Source organism: Chaetodon auriga, chromosome 15 (assembly GCF_051107435.1).
Source record: "Chaetodon auriga isolate fChaAug3 chromosome 15, fChaAug3.hap1, whole genome shotgun sequence".
NCBI classification, from domain to species: domain Eukaryota; kingdom Metazoa; phylum Chordata; class Actinopteri; order Chaetodontiformes; family Chaetodontidae; genus Chaetodon; species Chaetodon auriga.
This window is the reverse complement of record NC_135088.1, coordinates 16,818,629-16,846,459: the sequence shown is the minus strand read 5'-3', so window position 1 is coordinate 16,846,459 and position 27,831 is coordinate 16,818,629. Positions and strand designations below refer to the sequence as shown.

At 44.0% G+C, this 27,831-nt stretch overlaps 1 protein-coding gene across 6 annotated transcripts in view; it reads left to right on the top strand.

Annotated features, from left to right (window-relative positions):
- The first annotated feature begins 1,174 nt into the window (after nucleotides 1–1,174).
- acaca (acetyl-CoA carboxylase alpha) overlaps nucleotides 1,175–27,831 on the top strand; it is a 31,609-nt gene continuing 4,952 nt past the window's right edge. Inside the window, exons 1-50 of one of the 6 annotated variants that reach the window (XM_076749776.1) lie at nucleotides 1,175–1,313; nucleotides 2,472–2,730; nucleotides 4,527–4,659; nucleotides 4,773–4,911; nucleotides 5,060–5,169; nucleotides 5,369–5,450; nucleotides 5,581–5,679; nucleotides 6,350–6,456; nucleotides 6,572–6,682; nucleotides 6,872–7,081; nucleotides 7,229–7,399; nucleotides 7,955–8,116; nucleotides 8,254–8,417; nucleotides 8,513–8,663; nucleotides 8,808–8,911; nucleotides 9,018–9,245; nucleotides 9,344–9,494; nucleotides 9,586–9,720; nucleotides 10,199–10,345; nucleotides 10,434–10,622; nucleotides 11,795–11,895; nucleotides 12,062–12,150; nucleotides 12,346–12,470; nucleotides 12,718–12,831; nucleotides 13,139–13,252; nucleotides 13,345–13,434; nucleotides 13,562–13,680; nucleotides 14,833–14,856; nucleotides 15,287–15,436; nucleotides 15,884–16,027; nucleotides 16,126–16,228; nucleotides 16,324–16,431; nucleotides 16,551–16,607; nucleotides 16,890–16,934; nucleotides 18,281–18,322; nucleotides 19,175–19,390; nucleotides 19,522–19,677; nucleotides 19,767–19,991; nucleotides 21,855–22,010; nucleotides 22,117–22,263; nucleotides 22,645–22,914; nucleotides 23,044–23,141; nucleotides 23,318–23,438; nucleotides 23,575–23,685; nucleotides 25,888–26,031; nucleotides 26,160–26,280; nucleotides 27,031–27,127; nucleotides 27,252–27,348; nucleotides 27,440–27,575; nucleotides 27,653–27,830. In XM_076749776.1, coding sequence (XP_076605891.1) covers nucleotides 2,501–2,730; nucleotides 4,527–4,659; nucleotides 4,773–4,911; nucleotides 5,060–5,169; nucleotides 5,369–5,450; nucleotides 5,581–5,679; nucleotides 6,350–6,456; nucleotides 6,572–6,682; nucleotides 6,872–7,081; nucleotides 7,229–7,399; nucleotides 7,955–8,116; nucleotides 8,254–8,417; nucleotides 8,513–8,663; nucleotides 8,808–8,911; nucleotides 9,018–9,245; nucleotides 9,344–9,494; nucleotides 9,586–9,720; nucleotides 10,199–10,345; nucleotides 10,434–10,622; nucleotides 11,795–11,895; nucleotides 12,062–12,150; nucleotides 12,346–12,470; nucleotides 12,718–12,831; nucleotides 13,139–13,252; nucleotides 13,345–13,434; nucleotides 13,562–13,680; nucleotides 14,833–14,856; nucleotides 15,287–15,436; nucleotides 15,884–16,027; nucleotides 16,126–16,228; nucleotides 16,324–16,431; nucleotides 16,551–16,607; nucleotides 16,890–16,934; nucleotides 18,281–18,322; nucleotides 19,175–19,390; nucleotides 19,522–19,677; nucleotides 19,767–19,991; nucleotides 21,855–22,010; nucleotides 22,117–22,263; nucleotides 22,645–22,914; nucleotides 23,044–23,141; nucleotides 23,318–23,438; nucleotides 23,575–23,685; nucleotides 25,888–26,031; nucleotides 26,160–26,280; nucleotides 27,031–27,127; nucleotides 27,252–27,348; nucleotides 27,440–27,575; nucleotides 27,653–27,830 — 6,521 coding nt within the window. In that variant the 5' untranslated portion in view covers nucleotides 1,175–1,313; nucleotides 2,472–2,500. Of the gene's footprint in view, nucleotides 1,314–1,674; nucleotides 1,738–2,471; nucleotides 2,731–4,526; nucleotides 4,660–4,772; nucleotides 4,912–5,059; nucleotides 5,170–5,368; nucleotides 5,451–5,580; nucleotides 5,680–6,349; nucleotides 6,457–6,571; nucleotides 6,683–6,871; nucleotides 7,082–7,228; nucleotides 7,400–7,954; nucleotides 8,117–8,253; nucleotides 8,418–8,512; nucleotides 8,664–8,807; nucleotides 8,912–9,017; nucleotides 9,246–9,343; nucleotides 9,495–9,585; nucleotides 9,721–10,198; nucleotides 10,346–10,433; nucleotides 10,623–11,794; nucleotides 11,896–12,061; nucleotides 12,151–12,345; nucleotides 12,471–12,717; nucleotides 12,832–13,138; nucleotides 13,253–13,344; nucleotides 13,435–13,561; nucleotides 13,681–14,832; nucleotides 14,857–15,286; nucleotides 15,613–15,883; nucleotides 16,028–16,125; nucleotides 16,229–16,323; nucleotides 16,432–16,550; nucleotides 16,608–16,889; nucleotides 16,935–18,280; nucleotides 18,323–19,174; nucleotides 19,391–19,521; nucleotides 19,678–19,766; nucleotides 19,992–21,854; nucleotides 22,011–22,116; nucleotides 22,264–22,644; nucleotides 22,915–23,043; nucleotides 23,142–23,317; nucleotides 23,439–23,574; nucleotides 23,686–25,887; nucleotides 26,032–26,159; nucleotides 26,281–27,030; nucleotides 27,128–27,251; nucleotides 27,349–27,439; nucleotides 27,576–27,652; nucleotide 27,831 lie in introns of those variants that run through there. The other 5 variants (XM_076749777.1, XM_076749779.1, XM_076749778.1 and 2 more) reach the window with 5 other exon arrangements.

The following is a 27,831-nucleotide window of genomic DNA, read 5'->3' as shown; positions in this document are numbered from 1 at the left end:
AAAAAAAAAAAAAAAAAAAAAAAAAAAAATGGGAACACATAACTCTGGGCACACATACAAGAAACAGCACGGGTAGAAGACATAAATACGACAGCTACAACACTAGAAAGCCTATATACAATGATGAAAACTGAGCGTGGGCAATAAGTACAAACGACTAGACGTCTTTTTTTTTTTTTTTACGTTGGGGATCCATCTCATTCCACTACTGATCTTTGGCAGGCACAATTTGAAGAAGTGGTTTTGTAATTGTAACAGCGGTCGTGTCGTTACATATCATTTAAGATGAGTTTGTTTGCCATTGCCTTCAAACGTCCCTTTAGGATAACACTTGGGACCTGAAACCACGAAACGTTTTTTCTCGAAACACACGTGAACTATCGGTCCTTGTTCCAGACATCACCACCATCATGCTACAGATCGCACGTGCAGCTTGAAGCCGGGCCTCATTCTCCAGGAACCGCCCCTCTATATCCTACAAAGCCCGCCCACATAAATCGTTTTGGAATCTGATTGGTTCTCTTCGACAGACACGTTCCTAGATCCAGATGAAATAGATAAGAAGTATTCCCTCTCTGCTAGCACAAGCAAGGTGTACAACTGATGATGTTGCTATGAAAGCCTTAACATTATTCGCCTCAACAGAGTAGACTGCTTTTATAATGAGGGGCATTGTTTGAAAATAAGATGGCTATAGATAAAGAAGCTTATTAATGCCAATCGGAAATTCTTACAGCAACCAAGTCACAACTATCACAAAAACAAAAGTCATGAGGACACTCACGGAGGAAGAAGAAAAATGAAACAAACAAACAAAAATAAATAAAAGTGAAGTATTGTTTTTAAAACGGGACTGACTCAAAACGAGGTTTTCTAGTAGCATATATTGATATTGTTGTTTTATACTTGCAACTCCGCTTTGTTTCTTTATAAAATAAGTATTTAATGTCCTATTATACACAATTATCTATTACGCATGATATGATATACTATAAGTAAACTATATTTATTTTATTTCTCACAGTGCTGCAGCCGTCTTCGGTGTACAGGCGAGCGTGTGGAGTCTTTTCTATCTAATCTATTTCTATAGCGGAAGCGCGGTCAGAGGTCAACGTCCAGGAGTAACCTGCGTGCGCATCATCACATCACCCCACTCTCTGCTGTTTAAGCGTCTGTCGGAGCTCTGTGACCTCATCATGATGTGATTTTTTTTCATCATCACTGGAACCAGAGATGTCTGATAGGCACAATTAATTCATCGATCTCTTGGGCTCAACTTTTTTTCAGGATTACGTTTCGGTTTATCTCCACCGGTGAGTCGCGAGCCTAGATGTTTATCTCAGATTATGTTACACAAGTCTGTTTGTCATTAGTTGCGTTCATGAGATTTCGACCACTTGGCAGTACAGTACACCTGCAGTGCGCTCAGCGTACTGTATTAGCGCCGTTACTGTGGCGATATATTAGCTACCAGCGTTAAGCTAGCTAACGTTATTAGCCCTCGTTATTAGCACCAGTGCCTCAGCTTATCTGTTGCTGCTGTCGAGTCAGGAAGCTAGTTCACCAGTTTTGTCATTTAATAAGGTGTTTTATGGCAGAAGTTTCAGTCTGCTAACAAGCTAAATGTAGGCGTCGGTAACAGTTATCATTTTGTGATGTTCCCATGGCTTACGTTTGCGGTGTGTCTGGCAGCAGTGCTCGGCTTGTTTTTCTGGTCTCGCAAGCAGCTATCGATAGGTAAGGTGTGCCTTACCTGGGAGTCCTCTTTTTCTCTTTTGCTTGAGCTGGTGGAGAAATGTAGCTGTAGCCATGCCAAGACGTTACTGTTCCCATAGGGCGGTGTTAATTGATAGTGTACAAAAGCTGTTTAATGAAGAAAGGCAAGTCCAATACTAGAGCAGCTAACGTTAGTCTCCTCAGTAAACTCATCTCTTAAATGAGTGCATGCAGTCTATAGCTGTTGTCACACAATTGCCTCAATCATTGCATTGTAAAGTGTTTTTTTGTGTGCATTGGTTTGAATTGGCAGGCACACTTGAGGTGGATCTGACATGCAATAGGCAGGAATTATACATATATAGAGAGTGAAACTGCTTTTCATATAGGAAGTGTTGTTTCATGAGGTTGCAATTATTATGGCCTGCACATTCTTCTGGATGTATGAATGCTGATAACAGTATGACTGGCATTGCATGCAAATATTATTTCATCCATTTTGACCTGTGATGGGTTGTCTAGTAATGGTACTTTTTCCACAGCCTGCACACACTGTACTGATGCTCCCAGTGTGAGTCCACGTGTTGCAATATCAGCTGCTTTATCAAGATACTTAAGTTCATGTCACCCACTTTTGCAATATGACAAACAGCATCACATGCCAGCCAAGTCAATCTTGTGTCACACTGTACCCTGATATTTGGACTCTGTGTCTCCTTTATAACTGTCGCCGCCGCTCTTTTATTCCTTGCCAGTATTCGCAGCCTGTTCGTGTCGTCCAGCCATGGCACAGCAGGATGGTGCTGCTAAGAAGAACCCTGCTGTTGCAGCGTTGCACTCTCACTTTATGGTGGGATCAGTGTCAGAGGAGAACTCGGAGGATGAGATCCAAGGGAAGCCTGACTTGCAGCTGGAGGAGAAGGAGCCTCGGTCCTTGTCGCCGTCCTCCTGTAGCTCAGACAGCACCTATGAAATCGGATTTGACCACATTGATGGCCCCAGCCACAATCTAAGGTTAGGAATCCAAACTTGGTCTGTCTGTATCTCCTCTAGTCTCTCAGTGTCCATTTACATTGTTTTTTTTTTTTTTTTGCTGAATGTTCTGATTATGATATTAATTATATGTTTGGACATAGATTTTTTTTTTCTCTGATGATTTGATGATGATTGATCAGGTATTTGAAAGCTTTTTTCTCGGGAAAGCAGACCAATTCCTATTAGCAATGTTGAGGAAGCTACATAGAATATTTAATAAGTTCTTCGGTAGCTTCTGCACACATAGTGATGCATTGAATTAACATATTATGACAACTTAACATTTAGCAGCCTTGAATTACATTATTTCTTGGTGGCTCTAAAGCATAGAAGTCTGACATACGAATAGGGAACCTGTAATTTACAATCCTGTCTTTTTGAGACTGGTCTGAGGTCCAGAATGAGCACGCTCTGTGCAGACTGTGCACTCCTCCTTCGCCTTGTAGCCCTTTTAACAGCATAATGTGAAAAATGTGGTTTCACCAGCTGCACACTGCTGAAGGGTTTCTCTGTGCCCTGAGTCTGTGACGTAGGCCTGGAACGTAGGAATACACTTCAGAATGCTGGTGTAGGAAATATTCACACACAGAAACTCTTAATTTGACAGTCAAAAGGAGCTATTCAGTACAGACGGAGCGTAGTTTAAAGCTTGCAGGAGTTTTTAGTCTCTCTGTCAGCTCCAGGTTTTCACTGGGTTCCATAGACCCCCTCATTTCACTGCCACTATCATAGATGGGGGCTTGTAAATCCTATTTCCCCCTGAAGCCTCACAGAAGATTTGGGTTTCTTCAAATAAGATTCCTCCATAACTATGGACTTCTTTTTTTACAACAGCATCATCTATGTAGACATCAGGATCCTCTAGCTGTCAATAATTGCTTTGTCCAGTCTGGTTTTGTTGTGATCGGTTTCACAAGGACAAAGAGGACGAAAGAAAAACTGTATGAAACTGGGATGGCGCTTTAAAAACTGGATGTACTGGATGGGGGGGTGTTTGTGCCCTCCACCCCCCCCAATTGTCTCTCTCATTGGATAGAACAAATTCTTGCAGCTCCACAGCTGGATTGAAAGCAGAGTCTTTATTCAGAAGGGACTCATTTGCCTCATGCCGGTTACCCCTACAGTGATGCAATAATGCAGTATCAGGCCACAGACGCCAGCCAGCCAAACGAGCCCAGGCACTGCCACGCCCTCCAGCTGATAGTCATATCCCTCCCTCTGAACTACCCATTCCTCCTATAGCTTCCCTATGGGGTGGAGCTTAATTCAGAAAGCTCTGCAAGTGTGTCTGAGGCGCATGCCCAAGCATGTAAACATGTTTGAGGACTCTAAAGTGGCTGTCCTGTTGCATCTGCCCAATATGTTCTTCTCTGTCGCTGGTTATAGTATAAGCAGAGGGTTTTCTCCTTCAAGATAACAGTGTTGACCTCTTACCTTTTGCAGATCCGACAGTAATTCCCAAATCATACCTATCCTTAATACGTTTTCCTCTTTAACATGTACTCAGAGATTAAGGGGGAGCTGTAAAATTTAAGATAAGAGACAGTAGTCAAATCCTCTGTTTCTGAGATGAATCAGTGTGTTATCAGCATGAGCGGATATCAGTGTCTTTTTATCTTCTGGCCTGTAAACATAAACCGTCTTTAAAGCTACTGCCGAAAGACTTGCAGAATTGAAAACTACAGCTTGTTGTCAGCATAGCGACCTCATACAGCACTGTTCCCAGATCTAGAGGTGTTATGCATCGTGTGCATTCTTTGTATTTCTTAAAACAGGCCAAGCATGTCAGGGCTGCACCTGGTGAAGCAAGGCAGAGATCGCAGGCGTATTGATCTCCAGAGGGACTTCACCGTGGCTTCTCCGGCCGAATTTGTCACCCGCTTTGGTGGCAACAAGGTTATTGAGAAGGTGATGATTTTCATTGAGCTCCCTCGTCTTCGGAATGCATCATGCCGCATGAGCGCTTTAACTTATGTGAGCAAAAAAAAAACAGCATTTGTAACTTTATTTTGCTTCTACAGGTGCTTATTGCCAACAATGGCATTGCAGCGGTCAAATGCATGCGCTCTATCCGCCGCTGGGCCTATGAGATGTTTCGCAATGAAAGGGCGATCCGCTTTGTCGTAATGGTGACCCCAGAGGACCTGAAGGCCAACGCAGGTAAGCTTGAGCATGATCTGATTCTGAACAGGTACGGATGAATTATCGGACAATTCATGCAAACATCTTAGCTAACTCAGAAGACGGGTCTCCAGTGGGGAATATTGTAGGTGTGACTGCAGCAAAATTGTCTCTCTGTCTTTTACAGAGTACATCAAAATGGCAGATCATTACGTACCTGTGCCAGGAGGGACTAACAACAACAACTATGCCAATGTGGAGCTCATTCTGGACATTGCTAAACGCATACCTGTTCAGGTACCACCACATGCTTAATGTATCTACAGTTTTGCCACAGTGGTTAATAGACTGAAATGACTGAAAAAATTAATTAATGATCAAAATAGTTGGCAGTTGATTTTCTTTTGATCTACCAACTAATCGACTAACGGCCACAGCTCCACTAATTGATCATTTAATCATTGATTGAGTACCTGTTGTCATGTGCTCCTTACAGGCAGTGTGGGCTGGGTGGGGTCATGCCTCAGAGAACCCTAAACTCCCAGAGCTGCTTCACAAACACGGCATTGCTTTCATGGGTGAGTGAAGCTTCTTTCTTTATGTATCACTTTAAGGGTCAGGGTAAGCTAAAGGGTTACCAGTTTAACAGTTAACTCAACTAAAATGCTTTTCTTTCTTCTTTTTTTTACTTGCTTGCTCCTTCCTCAGGTCCCCCAAGTCAGGCTATGTGGGCTCTAGGAGACAAGATTGCCTCGTCTATCGTGGCTCAGACAGCTGGCATTCCAACTCTGCCTTGGAGTGGCACAGGTAGGTCACAGTTTGTGTCTGCTGCTGAAGCTGGTAATGATCAGCTTTTGAAAAAATAAAGCAGTGTTTCTTAATTAATCAACAATCAGTAATTCTTGGATTTCCTTGAATGCTGCATTTCTACTGCACGATACGGCTCAATTCCACTTCACTGGCTTTTGTTCCACATACTTTTCTCTACTTTGTTTTCCACTGCAGATGAAACTCTCTACATAGGCTGGATTTTTAGCTGCTCATCATAACGTCGCTGCATCCCCTTTCTATACTGCTAAACTGAGAGATTCATAGCTAACGTTTTCATCTGCCCTGCTTGCATTCGCCATCACTCTGCCTCTCGCTTGCTCGACCACACACTTGCTATGCTCACAAAAGAGCTGTGCTACACATACGTCAGGTATCAAAGGGATGGTATAGCTCACCTTTTAGTATACAAACAAGTGGAAAAAGAGCAAGCAGAGTCGAGCTGAGCTCTAACATGCTCTGGAAATGCAGCTTTGATGTCATAAATGTTTGGTTTGAGCATTATTTCTCCAACGGAATTATGTCTGTGTCATAATTGTCTGGTGTTTTAAGTCAGATTCCTGAGATTTCAGAAAAGGGTATTATTAGCATCACACTGTTTCAGTGAAAAGTATGCACGGCGAATAAGCTATCTGTTTGTCTTTCTCAGGCCTGACAGTAGAATGGACAGAGGGCAACCAAAAGAAGCGAATCATCAACGTTCCTACTGACATATATGAGTTTGGCTGCATCCAGGATGTAGAGGATGGTCTTAAAGTGAGCATGTCACCTGACAGTCGACAGTTCATAATTCCAAATGCATGCCGCTTGTTCTTTTCTGTAGTGTGCATAGTTGCATGTGTGCTGGAAAGCTTTATGTTTCCATTGCCAGGCTGCAGAAAAGGTCGGCTACCCGGTGATGGTGAAGGCCTCAGAGGGAGGTGGAGGAAAAGGCATCCGCAAAGTCAACTGTGCTGATGATTTCCCTAACCTCTTCAGACAGGTAAGAGGAAACTCAAACTAAATTCGATTTGCAACGTCATGCAGGACTTGGAGCACATCGTAGAAGATGGTTTTAGTGGATTATTTGAGACTCAACTGGAAAATCAGGCTGTACCAAAGTGGATTCAGTGGGAACATATTTTTGTGTATTTACTGACTGCAAGACTTGACTTTCTGTTTGGCTCTCCAGGTCCAGGCAGAAGTTCCAGGCTCACCTATTTTCGTCATGCAGCTAGCCAAGCATGCCCGCCACCTCGAGGTCCAGATCTTGGCTGACCAGTACGGCAACGCTATCTCCCTGTTTGGTCGAGACTGTTCTGTGCAGCGACGGCACCAGAAGATCATAGAGGAGGCTCCTGCTACCATAGCCACTTCTGATGTGTTTGAGGATATGGAAAGGGTATATTAATTATGGAAAGCTATATATAATATAAAGGCTTATATTATATATAGCTGATAAATGGAGATCTAAGGCCAACTAAGAAAATTCAGTTTAACTGAGCCTTGATTAGATTTGAACTTGATTTGAGTTGTTTTCTCTCCTCAGTGTGCAGTGAAGCTGGCTAAAATGGTGGGGTACGTCAGCGCAGGCACCGTGGAGTACCTCTACAGCCAGGATGGCAGCTTCTACTTCCTGGAGCTCAACCCCCGTCTGCAGGTGGAACACCCCTGTACTGAGATGGTGGCTGATGTCAACTTGCCTGCTGCGCAGCTGCAGGTCAGTCTCACCCGGACACGTCTGCGGAGACAGAGAGAGCACGCACTGTTACATCACACACAATACTATTTGAGCGTGTGACTGCCTTGTCGCAGACAAAGTTCGCATGCTTCACCGCTCAGCACTAGACGGCCCCTTGTTTCCATGGTAACGGACTGCAAAAGAAGGAGGCAGCATGCAGAAACGGTGTAGCAGATCCAGTGGTTGTGGCAGCACTCGGTCATGTGGTCTGTTCTGCAGCGTTTAGGATTGTGTGTAAATAGGTCAGTGGCAGTCAAGCTGAAGGGCAGTGTTGCTGGGAAAGCTTTGCAGTCAAGCTGATTGGGTGTTATTGTGGGAGTGACACACTCTCTGGCACAGAGGACTAGAGTATCTTTTTCCGGCCAACAACAGAGCTCACTGTCTCTCAGCGAGATGTTGTTTAATAAACTGAGAGAAGCATACTGTGAAAACTTATTCAAAGACAATACATTCACAATCCATATATGTGCAGTAATGTGTCGTTAACCCTGATTGTTAAACTTTTGTTGTACTAATTCCGCTATGTTCTGTCAGATTGCTATGGGTATCCCTCTACAAAGGATCAAAGACATCAGGATGCTTTATGGGGTCCAGCCCTGGGGAGACTCTCCCATTGACTTTGAGGGTCTGTCGACAGCCCCGTCCCCTCGGGGCCACGTCATCGCAGCACGCATCACCAGTGAAAATCCTGACGAGGTAAGCCTCACTCACTCACCCGGTGCACAAAGTATTTGCAGCGAAAAGTTCTTCCCTAAACTTCTCTAAATGTCAGAATTAGCTATTTTTGGTTCAGCTTGTGAGGAGATGAAATGTGTGTGTGCATGTGACCGCAGGGTTTCAAGCCAAGCTCCGGAACAGTGCAAGAGCTGAATTTCCGCAGCAATAAGAACGTGTGGGGCTACTTCAGCGTCGCAGCGGCTGGAGGGCTGCATGAGTTTGCTGACTCCCAGTTTGGGCACTGTTTCTCTTGGGGAGAGAATCGGGAAGAAGCCATCTCGTGAGTACACAAGGAATTGGATTCATTTATTGCTCATGTATGTATAACATGGGAGACAGTTGACAAAAGTAGTTGTGTCTGAATCTTTTTTCTAGCAACATGGTGGTGGCTCTGAAGGAGCTGTCCATCAGAGGAGACTTCAGGACCACAGTGGAATACCTCATTAAGCTGCTGGAGACTGAAAGCTTTCAGCACAACAGCATCGACACCGGCTGGCTGGACAGGCTTATCTCAGAGAAGATGCAGGTATGCAGATGTGTCCCAGCTGTGGCCACTGGATGCTCTTTGAGAAACTAGAATGAGAACACCTTGCAGCACCGCGCACTTTGAATTGAAGACTGAGCGTTTGATGTTTTGTTGGGTAAGAAGTGAAATGTGTGTCGTGTGCAGGCGGAGCGTCCTGATACCATGCTGGGGATTGTGAGCGGGGCTCTTCACGTGGCAGATGTCAATCTAAGGAACAGTGTGTCCAACTTTCTGCACTCTCTGGAAAGGTAAAAATACGGCATGTTATAGTGAACCGTTTCAAGTAGGCGATATTCAGGAGGAGTGTGCAGAGTTTGAATTGAAAACATGAGACTCTCCCTGCTCTCTGATCAGGGGCCAGGTGCTGCCAGCACACACGCTACTCAACACCGTGGACGTGGAGCTGATCTATGAAGGCACTAAGTACGTCCTGACAGTGACTCGCCAGTCCCCCAACTCCTACGTGGTCATCATGAACAACTCGTCTGCTGAGGTGGACGTCCATCGGCTCAGCGATGGAGGTCTTCTGCTGTCTTATGATGGAAGCAGCTACACTACCTACATGAAGGAAGAGGTGGACAGGTAAGAGGAAACAAAGCTTTGGAATGAAATTCTGATTACTAATGTAGCTGTGACACTCTCTGGTTGTGTTAGAATTAAATATCTTTTTTTCCCTACAGGTATCGCATCACAATTGGGAACAAGACTTGCGTTTTTGAAAGGGAGAACGACCCTTCGCTGCTGCGATCTCCTTCAGCCGGAAAGCTTATCCAGTACACAGTCGAGGACGGAGGGCACGTGTTTGCCGGCCAGTGCTACGCTGAAATAGAGGTGGATGTCATGTGAATTTTGTCCACAAGAAAGATAGAGTTTTGTTTGAGTTCTATAAAAGGGAACTTTGAACTTTTTTTTTTAATCCCAGGTGATGAAGATGGTAATGACCCTTACAGCTGCAGAGTCTGGTTGTATTCACTATGTGAAGAGGGCTGGAGCAGCACTGGAGCCGGGCTGTGTCATTGCCAAGCTGCAGCTGGATGATCCAAGCAGAGTGCAACAGGTACCGTACGTCTGACTGATGTCAAAATGCACTCCACTTCCTGCACTCAATGAGACATTTATTAGTTGACAAGTCACGATATGAAGTCATAGCATCAATGAGGTGGGAAATTGAGGCTGCCAACTAAGATGATTTCTCAACTATCTGAAGAGATGTGTTAGTATAAACATCAGAAGCAAGCTAATGTCAGAAAATCAATGAGCCGAGTTAATGGTGGAGAAGGAGCCCGCTTCAGGTAAATGTGTCACCGCTGATTAGGCAACAATGCCTAAAGAAGAACAAACTGTAAGCTCCATGTCTTGGTGTGCTTTCTGAGACAGAGATTATTCAGGGTAACTGCAGGTTTCTTCAACCTGCATTTAGATGGGGTAGCCTGCCACTGTTTCCCACCTGACTACATGGTTGACTCTGCTTATTTATGAATCATTAGCACATGCGCATCAGTGCTCTAAAATGTGTATGCTTGTGTTTCTTGCAGGCGGAGCTGCACACAGGGGCTCTGCCTTCTATCCAGGCAGTAGCTCTGAGAGGGGAGAAGCTGCACAGAGTCTTTCACAACACACTGGATCATCTTGTTCACATAATGAATGGCTACTGTCTTCCCGAGCCTTTCTTCAGTGTTAAGGTAGGAATTCATACGCACCTGCACGTCGACATCAGCTCCTCCAACTGTAAGCAGTCCCGTAATTATCCGTCTCCTGTGTCTGTCCTAGTTGAAAGAATGGGTGGAGAGGTTGATGAAAACCATGCGTGATCCCTCTTTGCCGTTGTTGGAGCTTCAAGACATCATGACTAGCGTATCAGGACGCATCCCGCCGGCTGTGGAGAAGGCCATCAAGAAGGAGATGGCTCAGTATGCGAGCAACATCACCTCCGTGCTCTGCCAGTTTCCCAGCCAGCAGGTGACCCACCGACATATGCACACACACATGCTAACCATGCCATACACAGCATTTGTGTATGCCTGTTGAAAATTGCTTAAAGGCTGAATCATCAAATCATCTAATCAAAAGAGCTCTAAGGCTCAGAGGCTGCACCATCACTTTGCTCTCCTGCTCCTTCACTCGGCTCTCCCCCTGCTGTACTCTGCTCCCCTTCACTTTGTTCCACTGCTCCTCCCTGTCTAATGTTACTTGTCACATCACATGTGATTACAAGTGTGGACACAATTTTTTACCTAACCATCATCATTTATGAGTCAGTAAAAGGCTAATGATCCCTGACTAGCGTCATCTTGATCAGCTGTCTTTCTCTTCTTAGAGAAATATTTGAACAAGCTCATCTGAAAATGCAGTCAGCAGTTACATCATGGCATATAAATATTAGCTTAATGCTATCAATTAGTTGACTCATGACACGACTAAAATCTAAAATCTATAATGAATTATCTTAAGCTACCTTTTCTCCGGTAAGTTGCTGCCTTATTTTCCAAGACGACACTCCCCTGACCCTCTGACCTGGTGCCTGGGTGCTTGATGTGATGTCACTCGTTGTTGCGAATAATTAACGTCGGACTCTGCTGTGAAGGTGGAGACATGCGGCGGTGGTGTATTTGCGACAATAAAAACAAAAACAAAAACAAAAACAAAAAAAAATTTGAAGGAGCGGCGGCTAGGATTTAGGAATGGTGGCCCGCCACTCCTAAATGAATGTAGAGGAAACACTGCATATAGCAGTTTGGTTCATTCTGGGTTTAGAAAATGTCATTTTTATAGTTCAGTCTGTAATGAGAGAAGATGTCTGCCTTCTGTCAGTTTGCTGAATTATTTAAGCAGTACACTGTATTTGATGTGTTTTTACTGGTTAAACATTTTGGGCACTTTCATATTTATTCATATTTCTATTCATGCATAGTTAATGAAGAGCAAAGAGAGGCCAGTACACTAATGTGAGTCGTAGTGAAACGGTGTTGTCACATGCCGCTGACATTTTTGTTTTAATCACACATTTCACACCCATTTAGGGTCTCACTCTGGGCAAATAGGGGTCATCAGCGCCACTGGGATTAAATGCTTATGGGTCTTCACTGCTATTAGGATTAAACGCTTATGTTGTTTATCTCCCTTGTTTCCAGATTGCAAATATTCTGGACAGCCATGCCGCTACTCTCAACAAGAAGTCAGAGAGAGAAGTCTTCTTTATGAACACACAGAGCATTGTGCAGCTGGTACAGAAGTGAGTATGATACTCTCAACACATTGATGTACTTTATATTAGCTGTTTTCTAGCCGGTAGATCTCCTGTGCCACGCTTTGATAGATCTACTCTCTGTCCATGTGCCCAATCAAAACATTGCTGCATTGTTCTTTGTGTCAGAGCAGACTGCTTTTGTCTCCAACAGGTATCGCAGTGGCATCCGAGGTCACATGAAGGCAGTGGTGATGGACTTGCTCAGACAGTACCTGAAAGTAGAGATCCAGTTTCAGAATGGTGAGGAACATTGGCAACACACTTATTTACTTGTTCCAAGGGTTGTTTTTGGCTGTGGCTTTGTCATGTGGTATGCTTTTTTTATCTACACTAACTCATTGTGGCCACTTGGTGGGGCTCTTTCACAATAAACCTCTCCACATCTCTGCGGCTGTGCGGTGCTTATGAGAACTCTTCCTGTTGGTTTGTTAACAGGACATTATGACAAGTGTGTGTTTGCGCTGCGCGAGGAAAACAAAGGCGACATGGCCAATGTGCTCAACTATATCTTCTCCCATGCTCAAGTGACCAAGAAGAACCTGCTGGTTACGATGCTCATTGTAAGTGTCTGTTTGAACACCTTGATTAATAACTGATAGAAATAGACTTCCCCTCCAAGACTGCAAGATATTGATTCCTTCATCAAATCCATATTCATATTTCAGTCATGAAAGGCCTAATTTAGGGTACACTGATGTAAAATGTATCACACCTCAGTCTTAGTGAGAAAGTTGCTATATAATCTCCATATGTTATTGAGATTGAGGTATCTTGTGATGATATGTAATGTTTATGTCCTGTGTCTAGGACCAGCTGTGCGGCCGTGATCCCACACTGACTGATGAACTGATGGCGATCTTGACAGAACTCACCCAGCTCAGCAAGACAACCAACGCCAAGGTGGCACTGCGGGCCCGACAGGTTAGATGCAGACTTCTGATTTTTGTTGACAAGTTTTTTATTTCATTGAGAAGACTCTATCTTCAACATTCAGTGTGTCTGATTCGTCTGATTAAAACTGAGACTAAGACTAGGTAGCCTCCACAGGTCTAAATACGGGGTCTGGGCCAGCATCTTGTATCACTAATCACAGTTTGAATAAGCAAACCATGCTCCCGTGATATGATGAGGGGGTTGGGATCATGACCTATGGCGAGAACGTCACCACCAGATGTAACTACGCACTCTTTCTTTAACCTTTCCTCTTTCTTCCTTCCTCTCCACCCAGGTGTTGATCGCTTCCCACCTCCCCTCTTATGAGCTACGGCATAACCAGGTGGAGTCCATCTTCCTCTCTGCCATTGATATGTATGGACACCAGTTCTGCATCGAGAACCTGCAGGTAGGCAGCAAAGGAGTAGCAGCTGTGGCTTTATACAACGCTCTGAAGAAGATGAGCAAATATCCTTTTTTTTTTTTTTTTTTTTTTTCCAGAAACTGATCCTTTCAGAAACGTCCATCTTCGATGTGCTGCCCAACTTCTTCTACCACAGCAATCAGGTAGTCAGGATGGCTGCTCTTGAGGTGAGAGGAACAATGATCTCAATCCACAAATCGATTTGCCTCGACTTGATTTCATTGAATATTCAAAACACACACGATTTGCTCATCAAAATAATATTTTCCATGGCTCTGTCTCCAATAACCACAGGTGTACGTTCGCAGAGCATACATTGCGTATGAGCTGAACAGCGTTCAGCATCGACAGCTGAGGGACAACACATGTATAGTAGAGTTCCAGTTCATGCTCCCCACCTCGCACCCAAACAGGTATCACATACGCAAAACGGCTGCAACGCTCACACGCTGTGCATCATCTTTGCTGCTGCTCCCCCCCTTAAACGGCACTGTGGACAGGAACCAGTATTTATAGTAGGGGTGAATGTTGAATTTTCCATTGATGGCAGGGATGGCAAGTATTTGCTTACAGCTTTAATGTAGTGTGTATGTCTATTATTATATTATTGTGCTGTGGTTACAGAAAAATAAGACTTAGTTTGTGTGTCATATTTATTATAAGATGATGTGTGAGTCAGTTTTTAAAGTCGCTGCCCGCTGTAGAGAGCAGTGTTACGTCATCCATGGTGCCACCTTTCCTTTCCCACCTTCCCAGCTGTGTGTCATTGTTCATATGTTCTCCCTGTAAATGCTCCTCATGTGCAAAAGAAGGTATTTTGCAAGAGTGAAAATACTTTTCTTGGCTTGTCAGACGCGTGTTGAGTGCCATGAGCAACAAAGCCTCAAGAGCCTCATGTCAGTCCTGGAAAAACTGGTATTCTATGTAAAACTTGAAAATCAAAGAGAAACCATACCCAAACTTTGGATTTGTACATGCCCAGCATTTAAAAAAAAAAAAAAACCCTTGTAATAGACAAAGTACTGTGGCATTTCTGTTGCACTAGTGTTCTGCATCCTACCTGTGTGACTGTCAGGTTTGTCTGTGTGTGAGTGTGTGTGCGTTTCGGTGTATTTGCATGCTGCCGCTTGACAGTCTTGTTATTTTTCTTTGCTGAGTTGGGCTCGGCTTGTTTCTGCAGTTAGGTGGAATGCCGTCTCACACACAATTTACTGCATGCTTGTGATTTATGTGTCTGAATTAACCTTCATGTTTGGCTCTTCACCGCCAACTGAAGACGGCGTGAAACTGTGAAATGACCGTCTGTTTGGTCGGAGTATGCCTCAGGACAAGGGGGCCTTATCTCATGATGCATGTTGTAAAGGGAGCAGTCAGGAGGTGAAATGTGTGTTTAGGGCTGTATTCTCAATTTTTACATTCACTACTTCATTTAGATATTGATCAGTGCTATATACTGTGTATATATAAATGTGTATATATACATACACACATTGCTACACCTTGACTGTCTCCCTCTCCTTGTGCCTGCCACTAACCACTTAGTAATCAATGTTGTTTGATTGCAGAGGGAACATCCCAACTTTAAACAGGTATTGTAAACATTCTTTTTATTGCATAAACTACTAGAGACTGTAGACTAGCTAGCTGCATGGTCAAAGCTGAAATCCGTGTTAAGATTAATTCATCTGGTGATTGTTTGGTGCTGTTAAAATTCTCCAAAACAAAACCGATTTTAGCAACTGGAGTTGAGAGAAATGCGATGTTTCTTAATTGTACTGACGCCGGCATGGCCCCTGGCATTCAGCCTCTGTGTCAAACATTTTTGGAGTCTGTGTGTGTGTATGTGTCTTCGTGGACGAGTGTTATATTCTTAACTACTGTGCGTATGAGCCTCAATATGTTGGAGATTTGGAATAACACGGGGCGTAATGTGGTGTGAACTACTCAAAATGACATGTTGGGGAAATGTTGTACACCAGTGCAAAGCTCCTGAACTGAAACCTGTGACTGTCCTGCCAGGAAAATGTCTGCTCCACTCCTGGACAATGAAAAAGCCATGAAGACTAAATTAGAGGAAACTAAACCCCAGGACCTTAAAGCACCAGATAGTAAATCTAAGGATGATAATGCTGAGAAGAAAAATGACTCAGATTTGGAATCTGTGGACAGGTTTGACACAAAACCTCTTGAGTGCTTTCAGTCGGTGTAACCTCTGGGACAGCTTCTTGTAATGGAAAGACTAACACACCCCCCCCAAAAAGAAAGAATATTTACAGGGTCTTTCTGGTGGTTTTTCTTTATTTTAATTTGACTAACGGTGTCAAAAATCCCTTTAATTCACATACAACGGTGTAATTCTGTTATTACTTGGTTTTGAAACTGCTGAAAAACAAAGGGATCCAAACTGTTATAAGGTTCTTAAAGGTGAATTGGGCACGTTCTCACAATTTCAATCTCGAGGTGTAGCAGACTCCTGTTGTAATTGCTCTCTTCATGGAAAACGTTTTATGCTCCTCTATCCCTCTACCTGTTTAAACTTCATTGCATAAAGCACCTTGAGTCCCGTCTGTCTGTGTGCTATATAAATAAACTTGCCTTGCCTTGTTGACACCCCAGGATGTCATTCTCATCCAACCTAAACCACTACGGCATGGTGCATGTAGCCAGCGTCAGTGACGTTCTGCTTGACACATCTTTTACACCACCTTGTCAGCGCATGGGAGCCATGGTCGCTTTCCGCTCCTTCCAAGAGTTCACCAGGTCAGTCCATGCATAAAAATAGCTCCTAACTTGAATATATTTAGCCTGTAGGCGCAGATAATATTGACAATGGCATGTGTGATTTTTCTCCTCTCCAGGAACATATCCGACGTGTTGAGCTGCTTCTCCGACTCTCCCCCCCCAAGTCCGACCTTCCCAGAGGGAGGTAACCCTGTCCTGTATGGTGAAGAGGACAGCAAGGTGACAAGAACAGACTTCTGACAGTCACAGGCCGGTCATTGACCTGGATGACTGCGTACCTTACAGTGATCCTGCATATTTGCTTTGTCATCCAGAGCGTCCAGGACGAGCCTATCCACATCTTGAACGTGGCTATAAAGACCGACAGCGACATCGACGACGACGGCCTGGCAGCCAACTTCCGAGAGTTCACTCAGTCAAAGGTGGGAGTCGTCTGCATCAAGACCTTTGTTTCTCTTGAGTTCAGCAGAGAGACTGAAATGGTTGATGTGTCTCAGGAAGATCCTCTCATCCTGACCTCTTTGCTTTCTTCCCGTCCCAGAAATCCCTGCTGTTTGAACACGGAATCCGTAGGCTGACTTTCCTTGTGGCTCAGAAGGTGAGGGCCCTTAATTGATATTTACTGAGTCAACTATCTGCCTCCACGATCTGGTGCCGTGCATGTCACCTACACAGCAGTTCTGAATAGCATGTATCAATTTTTTTACAAATGAATTGTCTTTCGTCTATCTTTTTGTAATTACTAATACTTTTATCTGTTTATATAGAATGAGACTGTTGTGCTAATTGTAGTAATTTGCATTTGAAATTCAGCTTATTATCCTGTTTGTCTCTGTGTCTCTTTCTGCATGCCTTGCTTTCGCTGCATTTATGATGACAGGATTTCAGGAAGCAAGTCAACTGTGAGGTGGACCAGAGGTTTCATGTAAGTAAAGGAAGACAAAACAAATGAGGACAGGTGGCGCTTTGATTTGATTTGTTGAACCAGTGTCAATGCATTTGGTTGATCGCAGTTCAAACGCGCCCCCCTATGGAGGTGCACATTGAAAATCCAGGCACTCGCTTGCAACATCTGTTTTAAAACACAGTAGACAGTTCACAGAAGGTAGATTAAAGACAGTTTAATATTCCACCATGAGTTTTATCCAGCAACGACTGCTTACAAGCCGTGCTGTCCTGCAACTCCTTGATTTCAAGAGAAAGCTTATTCAACTCTATTGCACCGACGTACATAAGGGAAACCTCAACACGCCATTGTTCTGAACGAATAAAGGCTCGGGTTGCTTGTCTTGTGGTTTGTTTGTTTTTAGTCACTAAAGCCCCAGGACCAGGAACTGAACCTCCAATCAAGGCAGTTTCCTCATATATTGTCTATTGTGCTGTAGTACTCGAGGCTGCATTTATCTTTCCAGGGTTGACCCATTATCAGCAGAACCCCCACTAGCATTCAGATGATGGTGATAATGACAGGGATTTAGAGCAGGATTAGATTTTGAGAAATACCCAGTTCTTTCGCCGATGCTGTCATTTTGACAATGGGCATTGATTTTTCTTTTCATGGCACCCCAGTCTCTTATGAGAGCTAATCATGCTAACTGGTGTCACCGTCATTATGCAGCTCTTGTAACATGGGAGTGTTTTCTAGTGGTCTGCACCATTCTCCTGTAATGTTTCTTTTTTTTTTTTCAGTTCACTATATTGTAGAGATGATATGTAATCACAGTGTCAAATCATGGCAGTGGAGGTTTCCAGTGTATAGACTATTACAGTTCTCTTGTTACCGTGAAGACTGTGAGCTGATGAGAGCATCTCCAATCGTTCAGGCATTGTTTTGGCAAGTGGAACGCTTCATCTGATAATGTCAAACAGGGCTACATTCAGAGGATCAAATGTCTCTGGGGAAAAATGGATATATAGCACGCGCACACACACATATTTCTAAAAACCATTATTGTGCTTGCTTGCTGCCTGAATACACAGTGATTCCCTGATAAATATACTACAGCAGTAAAGGAGCGTATGGCCCACTGCATGAAGAACAAGGTCCTGATCATGGCTGCATAACACTCCATACTTACTGCTGGAGCAATTTACACAAAGTCTCGAATAGCTTATTGTCACCTGCTGTGATTAGGGTTATATCTGGTGCATGTCTAACTGATTTGGTATTCCTAACAATGCTGTGCTTGCAACCATGTTTTTTTTTGGCTATGGTGACATTGCTGACATCTTGTTGGTCTTTCTATCTCTGTCTCACTATCTTCCACACAGAGAGAATTCCCCAAGTTTTTCACATTCCGTGCCAGAGACAAGGTAGGTGTCTATATTACAAAGGTGTATGTGTCGAAGTTAGGACTTTGTGTAAAACATGGATTAAAAACAGAATGCAGTCATTTGCAAATGAACTGTGTTTACCGACAATGGTATTATGAAGTGTTCCCATCTTCCACAAAGTGGTGAACCTTGCTCCATCCCTGCTTGTGAATGACTGAGCCTTTCCAGGATGCCCCTTTCATACCCAATCATGATACTATCACCTGTTACCAATCAGCCTGTTTACCTGTGGAATGTGCCAAACAGGTGTTTTTGGAGCATTCCACAACTTTCCCAGTCTTTAGCTGCTCCTGTCCCAACTTGTTTGAAAGGTGTTGCTGCATCATTCACCCACAACTTTCAACATAAAGCAGATTGACAGGCTTTCTGTTGGCTGGGAGACCTTTCAGAGCCGTGTTGTGGTTGTAGGAAACAACTTTTCACCCCCTTGGCGGTCCTGAATTTCACTCTATCACAATCAGTGATGGCTCTTCCTCTCTGTTACCCCTGATAGTTTCACTACAATAACACCACCAAAACTCATTAAAGTAATGAACTCTTTAATTATGTCTCCCATTTAAGAGAAATGACACCCATTAGCAGCTTCCAGAGATCGCCCATGATTTCATTGACTTAATACAGTGTGTGGCTCACAGGCATCTTCCTGCTCTTATATCAACTCGGCACTCCTGAAATTGCCAATTTGAACTCTTACCGTTAATGGAAGAGAAGATGGCAAGAAAGCCTACCTTTCAAAGAAAAAGTTCTCCCACAAAGTCTTTGAACATGTCCATTGAGTATTTTGTGGTGTTGTGTTTCTCTTCTGATTGTGTCCTGCTGGCCTCTCAACAGTTTGAGGAGGACAGGATCTACCGTCATTTGGAACCGGCACTAGCTTTCCAGTTGGAGCTCAACCGCATGCGCAATTTTGCCCTAACTGCCATCCCATGCGCCAACCACAAGATGCATCTGTACCTGGGTGCAGCCCGTGTGGAGGTGGGCACAGAGGTTACGGACTACCGTTTCTTTGTGCGAGCCATCATCCGCCATTCTGATCTGGTCACAAAGGTGAGACAATGGTGGGATGAGGAACCTTGGCGGTAGTTTTCAGAGGTTTTGTAGTCTCCAAAACAATGTCCTTTTATTTGACCATAGCTGCCCCCTGTTAACAGTTTTCTTTCTTTCTGCTCCTTCACTAGGAGGCCTCTTTTGAATACCTTCACAATGAGGCAGAACGTTTGCTGCTGGAAGCTATGGATGAGCTGGAGGTGGCTTTCAACAACACGACTGTACGGACTGACTGTAACCACATCTTCCTCAACTTTGTTCCCACAGTCATCATGGATCCATCAAAGGTTTGTGGAACCATCATTCGCCGTCAGATCACAGCAAACATTGTTCTTAATGAGCATGCTTCTTACTAATCCTTCTCTACAAACTTCAGATTGAAGAGTCTGTGCGCTCCATGGTGATGCGTTACGGCAGCCGCCTGTGGAAGCTGCGCGTCCTGCAGGCTGAACTGAAAATTAACATCCGCCTGACTCCAACAGGAAAGCAAATCCCAATCCGCCTCTTCCTCACTAATGAATCAGGCTATTACCTGGACATCAGCCTGTACAAGGAGGTCACTGATTCGCGAACGGGACAGGTGGGGCCCAAAGACCGACAGGTGGGGCACTCATACATTGTCCATCTCATCTGCTTATTGTCCAGTTGCTGGCAAAGGGCTTCAGCTCCATTCTGGAGACCTCAGCTCCCAGAATGCAATTTACCATCCTCTCTGGTGAAATTAAAGATGAAGTTTATCATTTTTATATAGTACCATATAAAAATTCTGCCCTTAAAATATATTGAGTTGGAGTAGAGATCCAATATGGTGTCATGACCTGAGCCCAGTGAACAATTTTTTTGCTAATATTCTTTCTCCTCGCAGCCGATCAGGTAAGTTACACTTCATCTAGCCGTCCATTCATCTGTTCATTATCACATCCATCCATTATACTAAGTGGCTGTTGAGTACCTGTAATGGGCTTTAGTAAAATCTTCATGTAGATGTGAAGAAAAAATGGCCATCTTATTTTTTCCTGTTGATTTCCTGTCTCTCTCTTTCTCTTTCTCTTTCACTGTGTGTTTGCTTTTTTAGTTCCGTAAAATTGAATGTGAAAGGTTTTGATTAGGGATATAAAAAAATGTTCAGAAAATAGTCTTGAATTGAGCACTATTAGTCTATATGGTTAAATATTATTGGAAAAAAACATTGCATAATAGAGCCATTTCAAACCGTTCATCACATTATTCAGTAACCAAATAAGAGGTTCGATGCCCATCCTCATGCCAGTCCACGTGTCCTGGAAAATTTCAGTCATTTGGAAAAATATTACCTGTGTTCATGGACCCTATTTTCCCATGTTTTTGTGTCAAAATTGCTAATGGGGACACAAATTTTTCAAATTGGTCCAGTTTTGAACAAGAACACTGCAGTTGGCAGCCAAAGCAGGTTGCAGTGTAATACCTGTGGGTTTTTGCACACCATCAATTTACGTCCACTAAAAATGCTCATTTTTGCCACTGACAGGCTCAGATTGTTATTATAAGTGTCTAACAACATCACGGATCCCTAAGGATCCCTTTTTGTTCAAGAGGTTTTTGTTTAATAACACCTTTGCCAGCTGCTACATCATGCTCACCGAAGTCACCAGACTCCATTTACAAAAACAGTAATTTTATCATCTCAAAGCACACCTCACACAAACCAGACAGAAACAAAATAAAACTCACCAAAACCTTCTTGGTTCATCTTTCCACTGTTCCTACATTCACTCCCAACTCCAGCTTGGTCGAAATAAAGCCTTAATTAACTGACTCAAGGGCGGACATCAGAGAATCAGGCGTGTAGATTCAGGAATTAATTTCACTGGGCATTATGATCGGAGAGATTTACATATTGGACTTCAACAGATTTTCTACAGTAATACCAGATAGTGGAAACTGTGTCATGCATTAGGAGCACATCTATCCTGTGTTGTTTGTGTTCGTTATTAAAATAATAGTAATAACCAGCTGGCATTTCTGGTACTGACTAGCGAGGGTAGCAATGTCTAATCGACTAGTCAACCATTCCTAGTTTTGAATTTGGTTCCTGCGATCATTTTCAAATCATTGACCTTGAGCCACAGTCTAGTTGCAAGATAATGTGGGTGTCAGTGTGGAGTGGAAGAGTGGGAGACATGCCTAATTCAACAAAACATCTCTGAGTGGAGTGCCTGCATAAAAGGTACCTGCACTCAGAACAGGTTACGATTGAATGTTCCTGTCTGCGTAATGCTCCTATGATGATAATACATTATGTCCTGAATGTAGGATAACCCCAGTATCCTGTTGTTACCACCTCCTGTGTAAATTGTTAGCAGTTGGGCTGACAGATTCTCATCATCCTAATCATTATCACTCTCAAAAGTCATGATATTTTGGCAAGGTTGTTGAAGAGGTCAGTATATCTTTAAAGTGACTCTCTCTTGCCCTCTTTATTCAGATCATGTTCCAAGCATATGGGGACAAGCAGGGGCCTTTGCATGGCATGCTCATCAACACCCCTTATGTCACCAAGGACCTGCTGCAGTCTAAGCGCTTCCAGGCGCAGTCTCTGGGCACCACCTATGTCTATGATTTTCCAGAAATGTTTCGACAGGTACGGTACAAAAACTGCAAACTCACATCTTGACTTAGAAAATACTGATTGGCCAGATCATGTTGGTGGAATAACTTCATTTTGACCGTTTCATTTCTTTTCCCAGGCTCTGAAAAAGCTGTGGCACTCCACCCAGACCTATGCCCACTTACCCAAATGCCCTCTCCCCTCTGAGCTGCTCACTTTCACAGAGCTGGTTCTTGACGCCCAAGGTCAGCTGGTGCAGATGAACCGACTGCCAGGGGGCAACGAGGTCAGGGTTTTTTGGGTTTTTTTTTTGTTTTTTTTCACCTCCTTTTTCAAAACGTGCAGTTTCTCTTTTACTCTGTAGGTGTCTCTGTGTTTCTTTGACTGGGTTCTTGGGAGCTTGTTAATACTTTATTGTTGTATGCCAATGCTTAATGCATCATTGAAAGTGCAATGAGAAATAATAGCTAGGTCTGTTTAAACCAAGGATAAAATGCTGCAGTCTGAATCAGCCATAGAGCATAAGGGAACATCTCAGACTGGATCTCATTCCCCGTGACACCATTTAAGCAAATACATTCACCCTCAAAATCAGAACAACATTAAAATAGAGTCTGTACATTTATATTTTTTTGTTTTGTCAAAATGTCTCTCTTTTCTTCTCCAGATTGGTATGGTGGCCTGGCGAATGACACTGCGCACGCCAGAATATCCTTTGGGACGTGAGATCATCGTCATAAGTAATGACATCACTCACAAGATAGGCTCATTCGGGCCCCAGGAGGACGTGTTGTTCCTGCGAGCCTCTGAGATGGCACGAGAGAGCGGCATCCCTCGAATCTACATCGCAGCCAACAGTGGCGCCCGCATTGGGCTGGCAGAGGAAATCAGACACATGTTCCACGTGGCCTGGCAAGATCCAGCTGATCCTTATAAGGTCAGCCAGCAAAGTCTCAGTCACATCACATTGTCTTTGTGGGCTCTTTTATCTTTTGATGCCTTTCAGAAGATGCTTGTTTTCTGCATCTGTGTCTCTCTAAGTAGTCGTTGCTGTGTCCCTCTGCAGGGTTTCAAGTATCTCTACCTCACACCTCAGGATTACAAGAAAGTTTCAGCTCTGAACTCTGTGCATTGCGAACATGTGGAGGATGAGGGAGAGTCCAGGTACGTCTTTTCATTACATATGAATACACAGGGGGTGGGGGGTGAATCTGCAGGATGCTGTAGTGTCAGTCAAGCATGCCCATGAGATTACAACAAGGCAGTAGGGGTGACAGTGGTAGGGGAAGCTATTGGAGAGTCACGCCTGGCTTTGAGTGAATGCATGTGTTGTCATTTAGGTACAAGATCACTGACATCATAGGAAAAGACGAAGGGCTGGGTGTGGAGAATCTGAAAGGGTCTGGAATGATTGCTGGAGAATCCTCTCTGGCTTATGAGGAGATCATTACCATGAACCTGGTAAGACTGAAGTGGTCACACACGCGTGCACGTAGCCTCTTCCTTATGTGATTGTTCTAGAACAAAGACCGAGAGTCGATGCATCTGCTTACATAACACGTATTTGAAGGCTTGACGCGGTTCTCTTGTCCTGCAGGTCACATGCAGAGCCATAGGGATCGGAGCCTATCTGGTGAGGCTTGGACAGAGAACCATTCAAGTGGACAACTCTCACATTATCCTTACTGGAGCTGGAGCGTTGAACAAGGTAAAATAATCCACGGTATACTGCATGTTTTAGTACAACACAAAGAGGTTTTTTTTTTTTTTTTTCCAACTGAAAACATGATGCTGTCGTGTGATTGTGTGCACTGTGCTCCTCCTGCAACACCGAACGAGTTATCTCTAAATTCACACAATTGATGCATCTGCATTTTAATGAGGAATTCACCAGAAATGCTCTTATGAGGGGAAGAGCAAACAATGGTGCTCTGTGTGTGTGTGTGTGTGTGTGTGTGTCTAAAACTTATAATACATTAACAGAATCTGTAGATTCTGGAATATAAAACAACAGGGTAGAATTGTGTGTGTTTATACATCAGAAGGAAAGAAATTAGAAAAGTGTTTTATGGTTTTGGTGTCGTTCCAACTCAGCGGTCAGGCCTCCCTCCGCCTCGTTCTGTTCTACTAGGATTCCCTTTCCGATCCCAGCCACAAGGCCTGCCTGCCACTCACGGCGGAATAATTGAAAGCGAACCATGAAGTTGTATTTGCATAGAAATGGAGTGACATGCCAGAGGCTGCAGTGCAGGACACCCATATCATTTGTTTTTAATCAAAATGAAAAGTTTTGCTGAGGCAGATTGTTTTCTGCATGCAGTTGATTAGTGTGTGGATGCGTGCGCGTGCGTATGTGTGTGTGTGTGTGTGTGTCTGCGCGCTTCACTGCTTCCTCTTGTCTCGCTTTCCATTCTCTGTCCTTGTCAGTACATTAAGATGACTCCATTTCATATTAGATGACAGATCGCAACTTGACAGATCATGCAAATGGGGCAATGATGATATACCTATTTGCTGGGCGCTCAATTGTTTTTCGATAGCCCCAGTGTTTAGCAGCATCTGTGGGAGTGATGTTTACTGACATGTGTCGACAGTGTGCGGGCGATAGTATTGCTATGTGTTCTTGGTTTACAATCGATTGTGTTTATTTTAAAAAAGCACTGATTTCACTCGCGACCCGGGTGAGAAATCGGGTTATTTTTAGCTCGTTTATCATGCGGCTTCCTGGCTATTAACTGAAACTTAATGGAGAGCAGGAGGCTGCCACCCAGAGATCATCATTTCATTAGCTGCTGGAAAGCTCTCATATTTTCATGGGGAGTGGATAGTAACTACTAGCATAAATACCCCAATGAGCTGTTACATCCAGTTTGCCCCTCATTTTCTTCCTCCCAGCCATCTCCCTCTGTTCCTCCTCCTATATCCCCTCCTCTTCTCTCTGCTGTGGAATCTTAATGAAGCCGGCGATGGCCAGAGGCACAGGGGTTTTGTGTATGTCAAGGTGACTGCAATGTTTCTTGGGGCCGCAGGCTTTCCTGACAGCTTTAGGAGAGTGCCCTAGATTTGTAGCCAGATACATAACCATTAATGGTAATAAAGAAAGTAAATGATGGCTGAAAAGGTGAGAGCTGAGGGTAGGGATTGCGCTCCTCTCTGATTTTTATGGAACCATGTCAGGGCCCTGCCACCTGTTCTAGGCAGCTTATGAAAATAGGGTGGGCTGGGAGGGAGATTTTATGGCTTCAGGTTGGTATAGAGGCAGTTTTGAAGTTGAAGTAGTTTGGTGGTTTCCATCTCACCCTTATACAACAGCCTCTGTCACAACTGGCAGATGGTGGATTCAGAATACAGCAAAAAGGGATGCAAGACAGATGAATGAGTGAAATGTTTTGGATGAGGGTGTGTGTTGATTCACACTGTCTGTCAGAAAATTCCCCAGGAAGAGTGGCAGGTGCTGCCACCCACCTGTGACCGCCGTGGCAGAGACCCTTCTGGCTGCTGATCACCTGTATTGACGAGGCAGTGGGCCCATGTAATTCAGGGTCCCTGCTGCCACCTGGCATGTCTGTGTGTGTGATCTCTTTGATCCTCACTCCCCCCGACCAGAAGCCCAATGACGAGAGCTCCTGTTGTCGGCCATGGTTGCACAACGTGAACAGTGGATTAACTCTGTTGCCTCCAGAGAGAGGAGGTTTTTAAAAGCTGAATCAACAGTGAATTAAATTGGGCAGAAAACTTCTGCTCCAGTTTCCAAGCAGGTTTTCAAGCTACCTGTGTTGTTCCCTCACTACTCTCGTTTAATTCCATGGTGCATGCATGAAAATCAGAGTCAGGCGTCAAGAGATTCAACAGAGAAAAGTATTATCCTTTACCCCCCAATGTAAAATCCACACCTTTTTCTCTACTACAGGTGCTGGGCAGAGAAGTGTACACGTCGAACAACCAACTTGGAGGAATCCAAATCATGCACAACAATGGTGTAACCCACTGTGCTGTGTGTGATGACTTTGAGGGAGTCTTCACACTTCTGCAGTGGCTGTCCTACATGCCGTTGGTAAGGTTTAGCTGTTGTTTGAATAGGATGCTGCATCCTTAAATCAGTGTGAGAAACGAACTTGCCTGGATTTTTTAGTGCTGTTGTTTTTTTTAGTCATTGTCAAATAAGACATTTCCTTTCTTCAGAATAAATCTAGTCCGGTGCCCATCCTCAGTGCTAAGGATCCCATAGATCGGCTAGTGGAGTTTGTGCCTACAAAGGCTCCTTATGACCCTCGCTGGATGTTAGCAGGACGTCCCAGCCAGAGTGAGTGTCGAATCTTGTTTATTATTATTATTATTATTAATGGGGTGGCTACATCAAATGCTGAGTTGTGCTGGAAGCTAAGAAGCTAAGTATTGCCTTAAATAGCATCGGAGTTGTAACTATGGTGATAATTACACTTTTCCACTTTTGCTCGTTTCCTCTACTACTTCATCCAAAATGCTTTATCAGCAGTTGTAAAGAGTCCCATCTGCATTTTTTGTGAGTTATTTGAAGTAAATAGAAAGATTTATTATCTCAGCCTGATGGGATCGTTGGAATAATTTATTACTGGACGGAGACCGTTAAGAAACTAAGGAAGACACAGTGAAATCTGAATGGTTCCAGTGTGTTTTACACTGTAAGTCAGGACTGAGCAGGTTCCACATCACTGTAATTACAACTCGGGACAGCAAAGAGACCGGGGGACCGTGTTGGAGCCAGTCAACGTCTCTGGTAGTGATGAGTGGCGAGGCTTAATTGAATGGTAACGTCATAGGCTGGGCATGTTTGTCAGGGTATGCAGGCAGAAAAAGAGCTGAGTAAGTCTCTATACAGTCATCCATCATGGTTGCTGCCGAGATTACAGATTCTGAGGGGAAAAATACAGAGCATCCAACTGCATGAGAAATAAAGTGAGGGTTTTAAAAGCAATGTGGAAAGAAAGCTAATTCAGTTGCGTTTTCAATTTGCAATCATTAACCTCACTTTCTTTCCTATTTCACTCTCTTCCACCAATCTTTGTATGCGCAGCTCCAAAGGGCTCCTGGCAGAGTGGTTTCTTTGACCATGGCTCCTTCATGGAGATCATGCAGCCCTGGGCTCAGAGTGTGGTGGTAGGCAGAGCCAGGTCAGTATCCCAACAATGCACTGAACCCAGACGACACGCTGCCAATGAGTTTAGAGTTTGTTTGCATCATAAATGTAGTCAAGCTATTCTATAGGTGTCAGCACTGAATGGCTTCTCTCCACAGACTTGGGGGGATACCTACAGGGGTGGTTGCTGTGGAAACCAGGTCAGTGGAGCTGTCAATCCCAGCCGATCCAGCCAATTTGGACTCAGAAGCAAAGGTAAGGGGTCAATGCATATACTCCAGCGTGAACTGGAGTATTTGGACAGACAAGCAGGGTCTGATGCAGTTTTTCTTATCTGTGCATTTAGATCATCCAGCAGGCAGGACAGGTGTGGTTCCCTGATTCAGCTTTCAAAACAGCACAGGCCATTAAGGACCTGAACAGAGAGGGCCTGCCTCTCATAGTGTTTTCCAACTGGAGGGGCTTTTCTGGAGGAATGAAAGGTACTTCTGCCTCATTGCTAATCAGTCAGTCTGGATTTGAGCCCATTCGGTATCTCATATTGATATTCTTTTCTTAGATATGTACGACCAGGTGTTGAAGTTCGGGGCCTACATTGTGGACGGGCTGAGGGAATACAGGCAGCCAGTGCTAGTTTATATCCCGCCACAGGCTGAGCTGAGGGGAGGATCCTGGGTGGTGATAGATCCCACCATCAACCCTCGTCACATGGAGATGTACGCTGACAAGGACAGCCGG